At 42.9% G+C, this 20,201-nt stretch overlaps 1 protein-coding gene across 1 annotated transcript in view; it reads left to right on the top strand.

Moving 5' to 3' along the window:
- The first annotated feature begins 169 nt into the window (after positions 1–169).
- Positions 170–20,201, top strand: part of si:dkey-91m11.5 (BCR activator of RhoGEF and GTPase) — a 39,124-nt gene continuing 19,092 nt past the window's right edge. The window contains exons 1-2 of the mRNA XM_008284151.1: positions 170–2,211; positions 19,772–19,953. Of these exons, the coding sequence (XP_008282373.1) occupies positions 867–2,211; positions 19,772–19,953 (1,527 nt within the window). The 5' untranslated portion in view covers positions 170–866. The remainder of the gene's footprint in view (positions 2,212–19,771; positions 19,954–20,201) is intronic.

Below are 20,201 nucleotides of genomic sequence, written 5' to 3'. Positions count from 1 at the left end.
GTTTTCAGAGCGTAGCTGAAAGGACAAGTGTGCCGTGTCATAAAACGACATGCCTGGAGCTGGTTAGGAAACAGGGAAAGATTAATTTGTTTCTCCAAAGGGCTGAAAATCGCGGCTGAGTTTGAGCAACCAGCAAAAGATTAGCTGTTTGTAAAGTCGGGAGCTCGTTTTTTGTTTATCCACCTGAACTGCAACATCCTGAAGAAGACGAAGAAGAAGAAGAAGAGGACACTTTCCTGCTGGAAAACCACAGCGTCGTTTACACTTTTACACCGTCCCTTCTATTATTTGAGATCTTATCTTTCAGTAGCTGTCATTTTCGACATTTTCACGGGAAAACGTGTTCTGGTTGATGTTCTGTTGCCGGAATCAGCTCTATCTGGAAACACTTTTCGATTAGAAAGGGTATTCTAGAAAGTGATCGTTAATCTTTTTCTGCATTTGGAGTGTAAACCTGAGTCTCATCCCTGTAGCCCCTCCTCCTTCTGCTGCAGAGCCACAACACCAGAGAGCTGCGAGTCAGTCTGACAGCAAGCACAGAGCAGGACACAGGATCTCCAGAGAGGACACCGAGGCAGGGAAAAGGACAGCCCTGGACATCTTTTAGACTTTGTCAAAAAGGAGTGAAGACACTGGATCTGTGATTTTATCTCTATTGGATTTTATCTTGTGCCTGTGAGTAAAGACTGTAACTGAACAGGTTTTTCTTCCCTGTAAAGTGGATCCACATTCCCTCTGCAAAACTCTTTCATTTGTGTGCTACAGCACTATGGAAGCTGTAAGTTGTAAACAGTCCAGTTCGTGCTTCACAAATGTGCATGTTTGTGTTGTTAGCTGATTGAACAGTTTATGTCAGAGTGATAACAATGGTTGAGCCGGTGGGGTTTGTGGAGGCGTGGAGAGCCCAGTTCCCTGAGACTGATCCTCCTTGCATGGCGCTGAACTCAATGGGGGACATTGAACAGGAGTTGGACAAATGCAAAACATCTATCAGGCACTTGGAGAAGGAAGTAAACAAGGAGCGCTTTCGGATGATCTACCTGCAGACTCTGCTTGCGAAAGAGAGGAAGTCCTATGATGGGCAGAGATGGGGGTTTAAAAGGATGCCCCAGACCAATGAGGGCGACCTGCCCGGCAGCCTGGGGGCCCACACAGAGGAGTCCCCGGACGATGAGCAGCAGCACAGGGGGCCCGGCAAAACAGCGAGGTGTAAACCACATCCAGAGGGAGAGGTGGACGGTGCGTCCCCTGCCAAACAGAAAGGTGGGTTGTCACCTGTCCGCCAAGACTCCGAGCTTCCTGATTTCCCAGTGGGCACAGGGTCGGTGGCGGCTCTGAGGTCCAACTTTGAGCGCATCAGGAGAGCCAACTCTCACACAGCCGGGGATGGCAGAGGGCTGTCAGTGGTAGGCAGCCAGGAGAAACCCTTCTATGTGAACATGGAGTACCATCACGAACGAGGACTGGTCAGAGTCAATGACAGGGAGGTCTCAGACAAGATCAGCACTCTGGGCTGTCAGGCCATGCAGATGGAGAGGAAGAGGTCCCTGCACTCCCTGCCGGGGAACCTGTCAGCTGCCACGGGGGACATCAGCAAGGCTGTTCTGAGAGGCAGGTCCACTGAGGGGAACTGCAGCTACAACGGGTCATATGACGACGCCGAGGTCAACCCTCATTTCCTGAAAGACAGTGTGATCCGGTCCACTGGGGGGAAGTCTGAGCGGCAGCCTGTGGAGTGCCAGCCCTACACCAGTGTGTACGTTGGGGGGATGATGGCTGACGGGGACACTCGGGTTATCCACATTAGGGACCACAGTGTAGAGGAGGAGGCTCACCTCACCTGGCCCAGGCGCTCCTACTCTCCAGGGGGCTTTGAGGATGTAGGAGAAGGCTACACACCGGACTGCAGCTCCAACGAGAATTTGACATCCAGTGAGGAGGACTTCTCCTCGGGCCAGTCCAGCCACGTGTCCCCCAGCCCCACCACCTATCAGATATACAGGGAGAAGAGCCGCTCGCCCTCACAGCACTCCCAGCAGTCCTTCGACAGCAGCAGCCCGCCCACTCCTCTGTCTCAGAAACGTCTGAAGCAGCAGGTTTCTGAGGCCTCCATCATCGGGGTCCGCAAAACGGGCCAGATCTGGCCCAGCGACGGGGATTCCACCACGTCCAGCAGGACCTCTCATGACAACAGTGTTCAAGGAGATCTGGGTAGGTCTGCAAGACACACTGCTAAACACAGATGTGCTTCAACTCCTCTTTTCAGGATTAAAAACATTAACGTGGGTAGAGATGCTAAAGTACTAAAAAGCCCTTTAAAGGCCTGCACTAATCACTATCTGAGAGATGTCTGGGCTTGACCTTGCTGGCCTGGATCCAGAATAAGTCACTGATGTGTAAAATGCACCTGCAATCACTTTAATGAAATCCTACGTTTTTTTTTCCCCTACCTGATACACTAAGTCCACCCTGAAGTGTGTGCTGGAGTTAGAATAATTATGCACTTTATTATTTTAACAGGATTTGTTAGCTTTTTCAGGTTCTCCAGCTGGTTTATTTGTGGGGATTCTGATTAACGTGGCCTACTAAAAAGGAGGCCAGGTTTGATGAAAATTCATCTTCTCGTTGTGTTAATGAGAGCTTTATTTTCTCTCCTCATGGCCTTCATCCATATTGAGCAGAACATTAACTCTCTCCTATTAAACTTAAATTATCAGGAGGTTTGGTTAGAAGATGCGCTCCACATATGCTGACCCCCAACAGTAACCCGGTGCTTTGCATTTCTTTAAGCTGTGTTTTTCTGTAGCTTTTGTGAGCAGGCCTGCCCTCTCTTTTTCTCCCCCTTCTGCTGGTTGCCCGCTGAGTGCTGCAACACCCTCACAGAGATGCTCCGACTGAGACAGCGGCTGCCCCCGGGCTTCCCAGTCGCTCGGCCCTGTCCACCCTGAGTGTTTTCGTGTCAGCACACATCAGTGTTGTTGTCCTCGGTGCCGAGTAATTAACTTAAAGGGGTTTGTCTAGCGTGATAAATTTAGGGACGCTCTTTGTTACGGGAGGCGGGTTGGAAAAAGCCCTGACAACTCTCTCAAAAAAGAGGATCGAGGGGCTTAAAGTGTGTCACGCGGCTCCCAATCAAAACGCCTGCCATCAGTGTTTCCTGTTGTTATGTGTGGACACAATAGGAGAATCACTCATTGAGCACCAGTATTGACATGTTAACAATATAACAATGTTAAGTGGGATAAGGAGAGTGGTCTGGCTAACTTGGTAATGCCAAGGACAGAAGGAGTGGTGGGAGTGCATGTTCCCCTGTTTGTCAAAGTGAACGGCACACAAGGACGCATATTGTGGTTGAAGCCAAATGTTCAGCAAAGAGGGATTGGGATACAGAGCGCCTTTTGGAGGATTTGAGCTGGAAAATTGTCTGCCTCTACCCAGAAGAAATGTTATCCAGTGGGTCAGATTAAGCAGATGAGCAGAATAGTATGTTTTTGTTATATAAGGTGATCCAGTCCAAAGCTCTTTGACACAAAGCATGTGATGAACAAGCAGATAGTCTGTGATATAATCAGCATGAAGTGTAAGCTAGCACGCTGCTCGGATGACTGAAATGTTCAAATCCATTCGATCTGGGTCTGCGTCATTCCTCGGTGCCGTTTGTCACTAATCACTAAAAGCACACCGTCAGGATGTTTCAGGTCTGTTTTTTTCACACTTAGAGCTGCTACTTTACTTTATAGTGTGAAACAGTAATGAAGAACACATGCACAGAGCATTAGAGTTACTTTAAATACATGTTCATTTTATGATAAGAGCAACTTGCTTAACAAAAACATTATTAAAGCTACGCTCAGGCAATTGACACTCATAAAGTTGAACAACTTGAGATAAAAACAAACAAACAAGCAAACATGAATGGTCAATGGTCAGGGTTGATATTCTGTTGTTAACGTGTCATGTGACATTGTTTCCACACTGGATGGACCAATCGTGTGCCGCCTACTTCAGTTAACAGGAACAGGTCTTTGTTTTAGACTGTAAGGAATATAAAAAAATTGCTATTGAAAAATGTGTTACTACAAATGATGCAAGAAAGGAAAGCTGGTAAAAAAAAACAAAAAACAAAAAAAACAACAAACAAACCAAAAAATTGTGTAAATTAATAGATTTATTTTACCATTAGCTGCTTGTTTCTAATGTGAGTGCTACACAGAGGAGCTGTTAAACGTTCAACTTCATACATTTAGACATGATTCTGAAAAAATGTGTGTAATTTTGATGCTGTCCCATAATGAAGGATACCTGGAAATCCCTTCAGCTTTTTTGCCAGATCAAAGTAAAATTAATATCACTGGCCAAATACTCTTTGTCTTAAATACTAATAGACTGATCAGTTATCTGTGTTTCGTCTTCTGTGCTCTTTTAGCTGCAGTACCTGCAGTGTTGACTTGGCAGTGAATCAGGAGAAAATTGAGATCTATTTAAAATCTATTTATGTGTTTCTGTAGGTTCCTGTGGCAATGTAACACATATAGTGTGTGATTCCGTAACTGCATGGCTTCGCTCAGTAGGATCACTAATGTATAGCTCAACAGATCTGCAGATAAAACACATTTCCTCAGCTAAGAATCTGTACAGCTCATAAAGAATCATCAGAAGACGAACAGAAACACCTCTTACGTCCCATTTGAATCTGAAACTCTGAACATAACCTGGACCGAAGCAGGACGCTGTGCAGCATCAGTTACCATGGTGGTCTGGCAGGTTAAAAGAGAGACACCTTTGAGACACTGACAACGTTGACTTACAGCTCAATATACCTCACTTTTTTTCCCTTTTTAAAAAATATTTCTTGTTTCGGGCTTTTTAGCCTTTATTATAGTCAAAAGGGGAAAGTGACAGCGAGACGGCGAGAAGGACCTGCAGTACATGGTCATGGGTCAGACTCGAACTCACGACCTCTGCCTCAGGGACTACAGCCCCAGTTCATGGGTCACCTGCCCAACCTGCAGAGCTATCAGGGTGCCCCCAATGTACCACACTTACTGATTAATTTGCTTCATAGTACACGCCTCAGACCTGTAGCTTGTAACAGAGGGGGTCCAGGGGTTCAAAACCTCTCAGAGTGTGTCTAATAGCAATTGTTGAAACAACTGTTGAACAGGCAAGACATAAAGTTAAATACTGTGTCTATGTTTTCCAGCAGGCAACTCCCTGCACATCCACCACCGCTGTATTTTACACAAGGCTAGCGCTGGATAACACTGATGGTATACTTTCCATATCTGCTAGTAGACAAGGGTCCGCTAGAGTCTGTGTGACATAAATTTTGACATCTGCCCAAGTGCACAAGAGTTCACCGCAGACATCCACATACAGCCTACAATTAGTGTTGTGGTAAGAAGATTATAAGGCCAATTGTGCACAAACTTAGTAGTGTGAAGGTGCGAAATGTGACCTATTGTGCATGAATGAACTCCAGGTGGACTAGAAAAAGTAGTAAAAGTAGCATTTAATCTTAGTCTAAAGTGCAGAGTCAGGCTGTTTAGCTCTTTGGGCTGTTATGTAGACTGATTTATGCATCTGTGATGTACCCCTTATCATCCACCCAAGTTCGCAACAATGGATGCAAACCAAAATCAGTGACTGCACAGACCGTCCACACTGCCCACATGCAAGAAAAGCAAATATTTGTAAGAACAAATGCGTGTTATAAGGAGACTGTGGGAAGAGATCCTCTGTCATCCACACCTCGCTGCCAGACTTTGGAGGTGCTATGATTAGTGCATGAGTTCCAATGGTGCCAATCAACAGTGCCCAAACACAGTGGGAAGTTCAAAATTCTCCAGAAAACCTGTGCTGTCCGTCTGCTGTGCTTGACACACCTCAGGAATAATGACAATGCAACAGTCATATCTATCACTAACTACTATGTAAAGGGTGATATCATTATCAGCCTTGTAGAAGCCAATAATGTAATAACAGCCGATAGCATAACAACGGCCGATAACGTAATAAATTTGCACTTTTTAAAATGTAATAAGCCAATAACGTAATGAAAGTCCTGAACCAATAACATGATATCTTTTGGCCAATAATGTAATAAGTTATTATGTTATTGGCCTGGTAAAAAACAATTCTTTGCAAATGTACTAACCAGCCATTAATGTAATAAGTTGTTATGTTATTGGCCTATTACATTTTTAAAATGGCAAGTTTATTATGTTATCGGCGGTTATTACATTATTGGCTTCTACAAGCCTTTCAGAAACATCCATGGAAACTGTGTTTTTCTGTGTTCAATATGAAGATCAGTGCGATGTGTAGCAGACTGGCGTGTACTTATTGTAGTTTGGATAGAATCGCTGTCTCCTTTTAATGGACATGGACATCATGAATTGGGCTTTAGCTGCATCGTCTCCTAACTTCTCCACATAGCTAACAGAACAGTAGGTGTTTCATGCTCCTTTATTGTTGGTTTGTAGAAAAATGCATAGATGTTTGTCAAATAAGGCAACACAGGCTTCTTACTTTGTACACAGAATGATCATGCTCACTGCCATATGCCTCAAAGGCGCATTCTGATCCAGGAAAACCCCTGATATATCTATGTATATATACTGTTGTAAGGACGCCTTGAATTATCAGTAGTTTCTTTTACTATTTCTATGGTCAAGAATGAAATTTTACACTCAATGCGCAGCTGTTTTCACAGGCAGAGTAGGACATCCCATGACCAGTCAACTGACCTTTTTTGTGTAAAATCTGAGGAGGAGTTTCCCTTTTAATGTCCCCTGTTCTGTTTGTTCTGTTTGACACCTCCTGCTGCAGAGTCTGAGGTGCAGCTTTTATCCAGAGGAGGCTGGTTGCTGACATAATGGCACAGCTGTCTTATGTGGACCTTGCTTTGTGGATTACCAGAAGTCTGGATTTATTTTCTGATGTTGTAATAACATTACTGTGCACGTTGCTGGATTAGGCCTCGGGCTGGGAGCCAGTTCGAGGCAAGTTTTTGCAATAAACTGCTCTTTGTTGTGGTTTGTGACTTTTAGGGAGCAGTTGGGGTGTCTTTTTTTTGTTTTCTTTGTATTTATAATAAAACACTGCGGCATTCACTAAAATCTATTAAACCGGCCCAGTAAAGCTAACTCGACCTCAGTGTTGTAAAGATGCTTTGTGCTCCCGTTAGCTGCTCATTGTGCAACTATTAGGCAGAGCTCCGTGTGCTGAACAATACAATACACATGTTGGCGGTTATGCGTAAATGAGGCCTTCTGAACTGTAAGTTTCGGTGTTTATGCTCTACACTCTGTCATGGAATATGTGAACGCTGCAGCAGGCAGAGGATTGACGTGATCCCTGCTGCTGCTGTGGGAGTGTTTTAGTGTCTGGCGTGGTGGCAGTCTGTCTCTGCCCGGGGAAAATGACGGACTTACCGTCAACTGCACCTCCTAACTGCCACAAACAAACCCATGCTTGTGCTGCCGCCTCTCAGCTGCATCACCCTGTGAAATCGTAGTGAAATGGTCAGTCTAAAATTGACACATCTCGTGGGACTTTTCTCCACGAATAGAAGAAGAGGTGTTGTCTCCTGGTTTCTGGTTATCTAGGCCAATTGTCAAGCCTGACTGTGAATAGAGCTGCTGATTAGCTGGGGACCTTTAAGGAGGCCAACTCTCTGATGGGTTTATTTTGCCATAATTAATTATCATCATGAAGCTGACATGCCTGTGGCTCTGCTGGCTTTATGCTTGGCGTGAAGACTGTCTCATGGTTAACGTATTACAGCGAGGGGGCGGAGAAGAAAAGGTCGGCCAAAAGGGAAATGGTAAATCTCCCATTAGTTTAATCATAATCCCTCTGCAAAAATCAGCAGATTGTGTTTTAGGATGCATTTAGCTGAGCCCGCCTCAGTCAGGATATGGCACCATTTCTGGACGGAGACAGGTCTGTGTGGATGGCTGTGACATTAATAGAAAGTGTCTGTAAGAAAGGTGACTGGAGTGTGTCTGGCTGTCTCGGCCTCAGACCAGAGGCTGGCACTACTTGCTGCCTCAGCAGGAGTCACACCGGTGCTCGTCCACCCTCCCAGTTAATTGCAGACTCATGAATATTTGAGGTCCCTCATGGAAGCCCAGACAGGCCTATCATTGTACCTGGATATCAACATCTGAGGTTTGGTGGTCAAGGAAGCAAAAGAATTCAGCCTCACCCTTTCCTAAAGTAAATGCAAGCCTACAAGAGGAAGTGCTGGCAGCTCTTGAGGGCAGTGAAGTCTGCTTCTGTGTGTGTGTGTGTGTGTGTGTGTGTGTGTGTGTGTGTGTGTGTGTAGAGAGAGACACCTGTTCTTCTGTGCAGTGTACTGGGTAAAGTGGTCAGAAGCTGGCAGGCCATCAGTACAGCAGTCCAGGCATTGCCAGCTGCTCTCACAGTAAAAGCAATGAATAGCCTTTTTGTTCCTGCCTATCAGAAAACAGAACAAAAACACTTGTTTAGAAACTGTGCAGCACTGTTCACACTAGATTTTCCTGTTTTTTCCTCTATTCAAGTACAACATACATGTTTCGGTAGATAAACCTTAATAGAAGAAAAAATCTTTGGCATGTTTGTGAGCCGGCGGGCCTCCCCGGGCTCGGTGATCCTCCCTCGTGCTTGGCCTCAGCCCTCTGGTCCTGCAGTCTCAGCTCCCCTCCCTGGTCCCACTCAAAGGGCCCTCTGTGCTGCTGGCTGGCAGGCCAAGTGTTTATGGAATGTCTCAGCTGCTTGTGGGGTGTGGGGGGAAACGGCTAATGAAATGCTAAGTGTTGTATGAGTTCACCTCTCTCACAACAGCCTGACCCGTGGAGCTTGTAGTGTCACTGGCCACAAGAGTTTGCTTTAGAAAGAACGGTCTGTTGTAAACTGTTTGAAGCTGTCAAAGTTGAGATTTCCAAACGTTTAGTCCCGTTTGTGGATCAGAAACCCTCCAGCTTTAATTTTTTCAGAATGCAGAACAGTAGCGCCTCTTAATTGGATCTCCTCTTCCGGGTAAATCCCCCATGTTTTTCAAACTCCACACTTGCAATTTGTAACGCTAGCTTTTTGATACCGACAAGCGGAGATAACCTTCCCTAATGATGTCAAGATGACATCATCAGCGGGTGATTTTCTTAGACTCTACAAAGCTTCTTCACGCTATACAGTTTGACAAAAAAATTATTAACCTCCTTTTTTTTAACGCATGATTTGTGTTATATATTTGAAGTACCCAAGCTCAGATTGTTTTCTCAGATGTGATAAATGTCCTCCTGAGCCACAGACGACATTACACAAAAGTCTATAAAGGTTTTGTAAAGCAAACAGTTTCTAAATGATTCGATCTGTTCTGTGCTGAGCTGCCACACTGGGAGCTTTCACTATCTTGTTACAGCATGCAGCAGAAGTAAGTACTGCAGCACTTCAGTTTCAAATAATTCAAATTTGTATCATTTCACTGTAATTGTGTTACTTCTAAACTGAGCAGTTTTTTCCCTTATGTAAAATTATGTAAAATTTAAAACTAATCACAAACTACTGTAATAATTCAGGCCCCATAGTAGGAACTCAATGCAACGAATGGCTGTAGTCGTTACTGACATTCAAAGCTTTTATCTTTTCAATACTTTGTATGTCTACAGTTTTGATGACAGACTTTGTTCTCCTCAGCATGGAGGAAGTTTCTGGACAGATGTTCTGTCAGAAATATTTTTTTTTCAGTTGCTCTTTGTTGGAGGAGTCGTGTTGGTCTACCTTTCTTGTTAAAATACCCCAAAGGAGTTCCATTTGGTTCAAGTCAGGCAACAAACCTGACCAGATCACAGCTTTCACTTTTATTTTTCTTCAGAAACTCTTTTGTACATTTGGCAGTGTGCTTTGGATTGTTATCACACTGGAACTTCCTCTTCTGCCAAGCTTCTGCACACTGGCAGTCATTCCACCTACCAGCATTTTGGTATATCTGCAGGAATTCATGGCTCTATCTATGAACATCATCTCTCCACATCATCATGCTCCTATCTCTGTGCTTCACTGTCATGACTGTGTGTTCACTGTGGTAGTCCTAACCTGGTTGGTGCCAAAAAGACTGGACCCCATCTAAGCCAAAAAAATTATCTTGTGTCATCTGACCGAAGAATGTGGCGGCAATATAAGCATAGTTCTTTGTCTTTGATGCAATCTATAGAGACTGATGTTTTGAACTGTCCTTCGCATTGTCAGAGCTGCCACAGAGACTCTGATTTCCACTGATAACCTCTGGGCAAAGTGTGAAGCACTTGCCTGCCACTTGTTCAGAGATGGATTCTATGGCATCATTTTAGGAGGACAGCCTTGTGGCTCTTATTAGTGGATGGTTCTGTTCCTCCTGATGACCACTGCAACTGTGTTTCCACTGAGTTTTAGTTGGTCATCGATCTTCCTGTATTGCTTTTCATCATTGTGAGTCTCACAATCAGATTTTTCAGTTCCTCTGGCAACTCTTTTTGAAGCCATGATGCAGACATGCAGGTAGACACAACTCATGGCTCCCAAACTGAGCAAGTCTTGCATATACAGTTCATTTCATAACAGTTTGGAAATTGTACTCAGTTTTGTGTCAGTGATCACAGGTGTATTCACTTAGTTGAATTTCCTATGTTGGGACCTGTATAGCATATTTCTTTTTGATTGTTCATAGGAGGAAATACTTAGAAATAATGCAGTTATAGAGAGATGATTTCATTTTGAATCCATCCATCCATCCATTATCTATACACCGCTTAATCCTCACGAGGGCCCTGGAGGCCTGGAGTCTATTGCAGCCGACTTAGGGTGAAGGCAGGGGACACCCTGGACAGGTCGCCAGTCTATCACAGGGCTACACTTAGAGACAGACAACCAAGCACACTCACATTCATACCCACAGACAATTTAGAATCACCAATTAACCTCAACATGTTTTTGGACCTTGTGGGAGGAAGCCGGAGAACCCGGAGAGAACCCACGCTGCACGGGGAGAACATGCAAACTCCACGCAGAAAGATCCCGAGTGTCCTCACCGGGACATGAACCGGTGACCTTCTTGCTGCGAGGCAACAGTGCTAACAAACTCCGTCACCTTGCAGCCCTCATTTTGAATCATTTGTCATTTAAATGATGTTGCACAGGGGTGTACTCTCTGTTCTTTCCTGTAAATGTACTGTGAAACCTATGTTGCTATGCAGATTACGACTGAGCCAGTCACATTAAAGCACATCAGGTAAGGTCCAATCAGTAATATTTAATTCTATTCAGACATGCAAATGAATATTTCATTAAACCAGGAGGTCACTCAGATTTTTCTTGTCACTGCTTAAATGTCTGTGCAGTGTTCATCATCTATCAACAATGAGCAAAGTCAGCTGTTTCGTTCATGTCTGCTATGAAACCCAACATAAGGTTATCATCGTCAGCAATGGCCAGTATAATTACAGGTTTTTCAGCAGGAAAGATCAGAATAATTCTCAAATATAACGCATTGCTACCGTTTCATATTAGGTATGCTGGTTTTACTCTCTGCGTCAATGAAGCTGATCTGTGTATATCCAATGTGTGCATGTGTACCATTGTCTGTTTATTTTCACAGACTGGAACAATTATTGGGCTTTCATTCTCTCTGTTATGCGGCACATTACAAGCTGCAGTGTGACCACCCCGAGCTATTTCAATATACGCTGATTAGTAGGTGTGCTGGGCTGGGCGGCCCAGTTCTGACCTACCCTGCTCAATGACTGGCACTAATTTTAGGCCGCCCTACAACAGATCAGAGGCAAGTGCTGGTGGGCCTCGCTGCCCTCAGCAGCCCTGTGGTTTAAAGGGCCTCTTGGTTCAGCAGACTCTACACATGGGCCAGGACGTCAGGTTGTGTTAGCCAACCTTTTTTTTTTTTTTACCAAAACACACAGCTGGTGTCTGCATTCGACGTAACAGATGCCCCAATTACAGTATGTTGGTTGAAGGGGCGCTCCACCGATTTTATAGTCATAGTCAATTTACCTCTCACAGGGTGTACTGCACAGCTTGTGAAAACACTTGTATAATGGCTTCTGTGGCTCAGTCCAGTCGGAGTCATTCTAAGCGGAACTTGGAGAATATAAAGTTTCAGCCACGTTACCGGGATGGATGTAGAGATCTCAGCGTTTGACCTTTATTGATGTCTTTACTGTGTCAGCCGCTACAGGAAATGTTATAAAACTTCGAACGGACATTCATTTCTTTTCATCAACTGCCATCATTGTTCAGAGTTTCTCCAGTGGTAATACAGACAGATACCATGAATGTTTGACAAAGCTGGATAGCAGCCAGCCTTGCAGTCTGCACAGCATATGCACAATGTATTCATCAGCATCAACACTGAGATGTGCAACAATCACGCTGCAGGAAGTTCAGCTTGAACTATGGCAAATAATTCCAACACATTGCACTGTAACTTTTTTTTGCTGCTTCATACAAAAACAAAACTCACATGGTTCTCATTCTCTGTCTGTCTTAGAGAGTGAACTTATTCTGATTTCAAAGTTATTGGATACATTTCTTTTTTAAACTTTATTTTCCAAGAACAAAAAAAAAGAAACAGCCTCAGTTGTAGATAAATAAAGATACATAAAGGATGATGTTGAAGGTAACACAGCCTATATCTAGTAAATCTAATATGACCATTGAAATTAGCTCCACGAAGTGATCATAAATAGTTATTCAAGTCCTCTGCTGAAAATTTGTGTATTTTTTTGTATTGTAGTACATATGAACAGATTTCACAATGTCACTTTTGAAAGGACACTTCAAACTGCCAGAAAAGTTTTTTTTGTCTGTTTGTTTGTTAGTTTTGAATAAAACTCAGCCCAGGTCTAGAAAATGGATTTTTATTTTCATTGCAATATGAAGTCTATAGACTGAGCAGGAACATGGCAATGGTTTAAGCAGTGATGTGTTTGTGCAGCAGGCGACAAAACACACAAACTAGATGTTTTTGGCAGGGGAACATGTAGGTGTAGGAGTCATTTTAGTCTAACTTAACATATTCTAACCTACTTCTTTATATTTATAATCAGAATTCATAATTCTATTCAGTAAGCCCACAATTTGAAGTGATTTCCAAATCTTTCATCTGCAAGTTTAATACTGTCTGGCCACACATGGACTGCATGGAAAAAGCAAACAAACATGTGCTTAGGCAGTTGCAGGTTTGGAGAGGTGACATTACAGTACAGTGTAAGACCTTTGCCTCAGTGTTTGTTTGTAGTGCATTGGTTAGCACTTTGTACTGCTCTGTACACGTTAACTTTTTCTGTCTTTTAACAGAGAAGACACATTTTTGTAGTTTAATTCATTCATACCTTTATCATTTGTCAGAGTAATGTCCTACATGAACTGAGTGCTTGCTATTGAATATACTTTAAACATCGATGTCAAAGAGTAGTTCCCGAGAAGAGTCCTTCTGACTTTTACTTCAGTGTTTTTTAACACCTGTAGTTTTACATGTAGTTGAGTAATATTTCATTAATGATACAGTACTTTTAGTACTTTTACCGTAGTTTCTATGGCTGGTTTATGAATGAGTCATTCCAGTCGGCTTCAGCTGTGTGTTGTGTTTAGTTCCCCGCTGTTCCTTGCAGAACAGCATTACAGACTTTGGTAAACAAGTCAGATGTGTGCGTGTACCAGTCTGGGAGGATCTGAACTGCTAAACTTGAAATGTGCAATTGAATTGCATTATGGGTAGGCACTACACTGGTCAGGAGAGGATGTCTTTTATGTATACATTTGTGCTATTGTTTTTTTTAAAAATATAAATCTCTTGCAAGGAACATCTTTATGGTATACCAATTTGTCGGAGTGCTCCTTTATCTTGATCGCTAAATCTAAGTCCCTGGAAAAAAAATAAATTGCATGATTTACTGCTGGTGTAAGACAGAGAGATTAAAGTACACTCTTGTCTTCTGAAGATCCAGTGTCACCAGCAAGTCATTGTAAAGTGCATTACCGATAAATCCATTGAGATTTTCCTTCTTGCCATCAAGTGGGGAAAATCACAAGGGCCACCGACTGAGGTCACTGCGTCAGGTGTCTGAAAAGCCGTCAACCCTTCAACCGGCTCCCCTCTGTTTGCTCTCCCTGCCTCCGCTGTTTCCCCAGCGACTGCATAGTCCAGAGGAGAATCCATTTACTGGAGCCATAAAGTGGTGCTAAGCTTTTAACAACATCTCACATTGGCATCTTCTGCTGCTTTTTTTTCTAAAGGTGTAACTTTTCTCTCCAGATCTATGCAGCCATTAGAGAGGCGACAGAAAGGCTGTCCTTCATTGTACCTTTTTTTGCACTGTGGTAAATTATAGATGTTTAAATCTCATTTCCATTCATTTCTGAGCTGAATCGATCAACACATTTTTAATGCAATATTTATTTTAGGGAGGTGGCGATCTAACTTCTGTCCATCAGCTGACTGATCTCTGTGTGGACGGTCAATATGTTTCACAGCGAGGGAGCAATAAGTAGGCTCTGATTCTGTCTCTTTGCCCCCACCAGGCTCGGCACCATTCTGCCATTTCCCACTGGTGAAATGGGGGAGTATGGATGCTGCTATTCTAGTTCCAGCCCTGACTGGGCTCAATCAATAGGCCCTTTGCTCTTTGATTTTTATTTTTGGGAAATGCTGTCTGAATTTGTTCCCATCAGTCAAACAGAACTGATATTTTATCTGGAGTGCTTTGAGCAGCCATGCTAAATGGAGGTCCAGACAGGCCAAGTTAGACCTAAAGCCTGTTTCTCTGATTGCAACTTCCCCCTTCGGTTGTTTCCAGAACAAATTGCAAGCGCATCCTGCTCCATATTTAAATATCCTGCTGTGAACTAAAAAGGCAGTGCTTTCATGTCCATGCCACGTGATAATGGCAGTGTCATCTGAAAGCCAAACACAAGCTTTCAGCCTTTATGTAAAAACAGAAATATTCCCAAGTGTCCCCAGAGAAAGTTCCTTCTTCTTTCAGACTGTGTTGGCCTTGTGCAGCGAAATAAGACCACATGATTATTTCTGTAATGTAGAATCTCTGATGCTGTGACACCGTCCCTGCTGCACATCTGTCACCCCCTCCCTGCCTGTTTATCAGAGTTCATCTCTATGGATTAGGATTAGGGCTTTGGATGTGTCTTTGCTTTGTCATCAATAGGACATCCAGCATGCCTGTGGTATTAAACTGCTGTGTTTGTCATTCTGAGCATGGCTCTTGTTTGAATGCTGGAGGAAGGAAAAGTGCTTCATGATGACTGATTATTCTCCAGAAGCATGCTGGAGAGTTAAGAGTCCTTATATATCCTTGAGTTCTATTTTTAGGTGCCGTGTTCTAGGTGGTCGTATGGGAAAGAAAACACCATACATCGTCTATTACAAGGAGATTTGGGCAAAATCTTGCTTTTTTTTCATGATTTGCATTAATAAGTGACTTGTGGGAATGGAGTCAAATGGAATTCTTGAAAAACACTGAATTACAGAGTTCAGAGACAGTCCAAAACAAAATCAGCTTCTCTCTGATCCATGGCTCCACGCAGCTCCTAACCGCAGCTGTTGGGCTCAGCAATCTTATGTAATGTCATTAGAATGTATTTGTTACAGCTCTATTGCACAGTTGAAAACCATTTTAAGCTGCAGTTAGCCGGGTATGGGACAGAGAGCACTACCAGGATTGTTTTGCCACCCTAGAGCTAGATGTGTGATACCTCGTATTGTGTAAATTGTAAATGATTAAATTAGTGCAGAGTGGAAACAAGATAACAACATTGTCCCTTTACTTTGACTTCTGATGTGGGTTTTCTTGTGGCACCACTGTGTATGGAGCATTAGTTCCACTCGAAAACTGACTGAGAAAGAGATTTTATCTGCAAATGCCTGTTCAATAGATCGTCGTGCATTGGCAGAGCCAATGACAGATTTATGACAGATGCATGTGTATAAACGTATGTATTGGCTGCAGTGCATGTATGCCAATGGTATTGTTTCTAAAGGCCTTTGTGATCAAATATGTTTGCAAGGTCAGAGCTTCCTTCAAGTATACCAAGATCCTGTCCTCTGTACTGTGTCTTGGAATATGAGGAATACAACAACATGGTGTTTGCAGTCTCTTGAAAATAATGTGATGGGACTTACATACCTAGTGCTGTGGAAAGTAACTTTCAGATCAAAATATAGGATAATCAGACTTAGAGAAAATATAGTTTAACAATCAAATCAAGAACATGTAACAGAGTTGGGTTGATGGCCCATTTAAATTTCTTAAATTCTTTATCTCTTGACGCAAATAATGATTCGAAAATTTGTCACCAAATTTGCAATTTGAGTTAATGACAGATTGGTTATTACATAAATACATGTTATATTTCTGCATTTCTGTTAATTATTCTGTGTTTCAGATTAAAGTTTTTGGCTTGTGATGTTGCTGAGTGTGTGCTGTTTATCTCTTGTGTTTACTTGAGGTGATTTGAGCAAAGCAGACATGGCCATAATGGTACTGGTGCTAACTGTGCTTAGAGAACTTTTTGCACATTTACACTTAAAAGTACAGTTATTGTTCCACGGTTTTGAGGAAGAGAAGTATCAGAATTTGTCCACGAATAAGATTTCTCGCTTCTTTGATACACTACCATTGTTTTTAGGCTACCGGAATCGCTGATATCTTTTTATTTAGGCTTCTGATTCGCCAACATGGTTTAAAGGTTTAACTTATATCTCCACCAGTTGGTTGGTTTTTGGATGCTCTCCACAGTGCCTTAGTTGTGGTTTTGCATTGTCATGTACACTGAGATTTTTTTTTTGAGAACAAAGGAGAAAAACCCAGTTTTTAAAAGACACCCATTCATGTGTGAACTAGGCCTTAGAGATCCATTAAAAAGGAAACATGATGGGGTCATTGATTATTGTATTTCCAGCATTTTATTTTACAAGCTGGTTTGCAGCTCTAGCTCTAGTTTGTACTCTGCTACATGCGCTGCAGGCAGTGCTGAGAGTGTTGTAAACAGTTAGAGTTAGAGCCCTTTTCGTGAACAAATTTTCTAACTTACTGAAAGCTACTTGTAACTGTCTGTGTTATGCTAATTTAAAAAAAGTTTTAATAATAGCATATATATATGTTTATGCTGAAAAATCTAGTTTGGACTGAGGGAACAGATGTTGAACCTTGGAAATATCAATATTTGCTTCAAACAAACAGTATGAGACGTTCTCTACTATTTAATATCCAGATATGGTCTTTGCAGGTACTTTGATAAAAGAGCAGCCTTTACTTCAGTTTATTTGCTTAGCCCTTTTCAGGACAAACCAAAGCTGCGAAAACATGATACAGAGAGAAATGAGAGTGAGGCAAGAAGAACTGGTTCTTAAGTATAACAGACTGCTGTTTTTACTAACAGTGGTTTATTGGAAAATGTACAAATCATGTATGTCTGACAATGTGGCGGCTCTGTAACGTCTTAAATCACTAAAGGCGTCTCAGTGTTAGCGGGAGTAAATATGATAACCACGACCACAGATGAATGTGAGTGTTCATGGTGGGAGTGGGAGCTGTTTGTTAAAAGACGACCTTGTGCAGAAAGCCTGTTTCCGCTCTGAAGCAGATGAATTGCTGAGTTTTCCGGACAGACCTGCCTGGACACTTCCTCAGTAGCGGTCCTTGAGATCACTACAACAACGGCGCTCATTGAGGATCCATTGTGATGTTCACTTTCTCACACTGACCGCAGCCAAGTGAGCCCCGTGCATTTAAAAATGTCTCCGTACAAGACACAAATGCCTCGCTATTTCAGACTTCAGAACACATTTTTAAAACCCTCTTTACTTATTCATGTTTGTAGTGTTTTCTAAGCTCTGGTTGTTTCTTTTCACCTAGTTGGGATAGTTTGTGGCTCCGAGGCTGCTGCCCCAGAGAGGATGTGTTATTCATCCATTGCAGGGCCTGATGTATAATTTCACTGGAGCACAGAGTGGCCTTTCACATGGACTTCCCCTCTCCTCCAAAGCTGTTTGGACTGCGGTAGTCTCTTCCTCGAGCAGTCAATACAGCTCTCTCCCTCTCTGCTGTGTTTGTTTGAGTCCTTTGTCACGGCCTCTGTGGATGTCATCCTGTCCGTCCACGTGTCTTCCAGTCCTCTCCATAGTCATTTGTCTTTATCATCCCCCAGTTTCCGGAATCCTCTCTTTCCTGTTTTCAAGCTGAAGCAAACCAGTTTTGTAGCCTCTCTTTAACATACCTCACTGCTGACTGTGTCAGACACCTTATTTTTTTTTAGTAGCACTGATAGAAATCTCTGCTCTGCCGCACACTTGACAACGATAATGATGATAATAATGATGATGAGTGCTGGTGAGTCAGGGGTGGCTGACAGTAATTACAGGATGCAGACACTCTTGATCCTCATCCTCCGGGTGTCCTAAAAAGTCTGAAATCACAGGGACAACAAGCACAACATGTATTTCTCACTTGCTACACTTGTTTGTTCGGCACATTCTGGCTGTTGGCGTGATGGTAACCTTGTGTTACGACAAGAATGAGCAGTTTTACAGGAAGAATTGTGCTGCTGTCTGAGCTGTCGCACCTCTGATTAGTAGACTCTAAAGTTAACCGAGGTACAATAGTGCCGTTCAGATTCTGTGATCTTGAACCTGGCGCTGAAGGAGTGTATAACCAGGCTGGCATGGGCAGAGCACATGTGTTGGCCCCACAGTGTCCCAGGCTTATCCGATCGCCTGGCATGAACCCTCGCTGGCTGTATGGTAGATTTGTGTAGGTCACACGTTTATGAAGGTTAAAAGAGGATTTGATATGAAGACAAATGGCAGAAAAATGCAGCTCACTTATGCTTAGTATTTATTGTCAGCTGAGCTTAAAGCTGCTGTTAGACATGTACAGTATGCAAGTGTTTTACTGGCTTTTTGTTTGTCGTCATAATGTACACAGTCACACTGTCTTAGGCCCTGCTCAGCTGATTTATCGTCCTTTTTTAACTAAAAACAGCTGCATGAAGGGTAATTTTATGGCTGATAAAAATCAAAACAATACCCTGAGAGGCTTTAAATATTTTAGTCTGGCTATAAGTCTCTGTGGGTTTGTCACTTTAAAGGATAAATTAGAGATTATACACAGCAATTTGATCTGGAAAATATTGATTTGTGCAGCTTTAAAGGCCTCATCAGTTCAGTTGACATTAAGTGCTGCATATTCCTAAAGCAGTTTGTACTTCATGAAATAACAATAAATCAGCTGGCACACACAGTGAAGCTGATGCTTTTAAGATTTATGGCAACTTTGCTTCTTTAGAAATGTAGGCTTAAAAAAAAAGTATATAAGTTAAAGGACTATTTCAAACAATATGTGTCAGAAGCAGAAAATTGAACCAACAGCCCTCAGACTCTGTAACGTACACAGTAATATGTAGTACAAAATGATTTTTGTTGAATATAATTTTATTTCAGAGAAGCTTCTGTTACTGTGTCTGATCTATAGCTTCAGGTGTACATCTAATATATAAAAAAAAAAAACGAAAGTGAACTGTGAAAATACAGTTGCATCTTAATCTTCCAACCAGCTCCTGGGTAGCTTTATAAGCACCACCCACTTCATTCTCTAATGACAAGAACACAGCAAAAAATGACGTTTCAGTTTGCTGCTTTTCCCATGTTAAGTACATGACTAGATAACAGTTTAATGGCACACCATGTGACTATTGTCCTTTGTTTGCTTTTTTCTCACAGAGGCTCCCTACAATGAGCACCCTCCGTCATACGGCTATGACCTGGAGCATTCAGAGGAGCACCAGCCTCGCCACGACCCTCTATCCTTCACCGGATCTCCTTCCTCCTCACCACAGCTCCGCTCCAAGAGCCGGAGCAGCCGAGACACGCAGTCCTCCGGTTCTCTGGAGTCCACGCTGTCGGTAAAGTTACTATGTGAACTCCAACCAACACGTCTGATTCGTTAACTGAGTCTGTCAGCTCACAGGGCTGCTGCTGCTTTCTCCTCTCTGCTGCCGCATTGTCCTTCACTGTCCTCTCTGCACGCATCACTCAACACTAGTAGTAGCTGTGGTTTGTTGTTCTCTGCTCAAAAGTTGCTTTTAAAGTGGCAGCATTGTTTGTTTTACTGACTGCGTTTTGTGTAACAGCACCAAGTTAATCCAGTTCT

The sequence above is a fragment of the Stegastes partitus genome, unplaced genomic scaffold, assembly GCF_000690725.1.
Source record: "Stegastes partitus isolate 25-593 unplaced genomic scaffold, Stegastes_partitus-1.0.2 Scaffold349, whole genome shotgun sequence".
In the NCBI taxonomy this organism is placed as follows: Eukaryota; Metazoa; Chordata; class Actinopteri; family Pomacentridae; genus Stegastes; species Stegastes partitus.
This window is presented reverse-complemented; position numbering and strand designations above follow the sequence as displayed.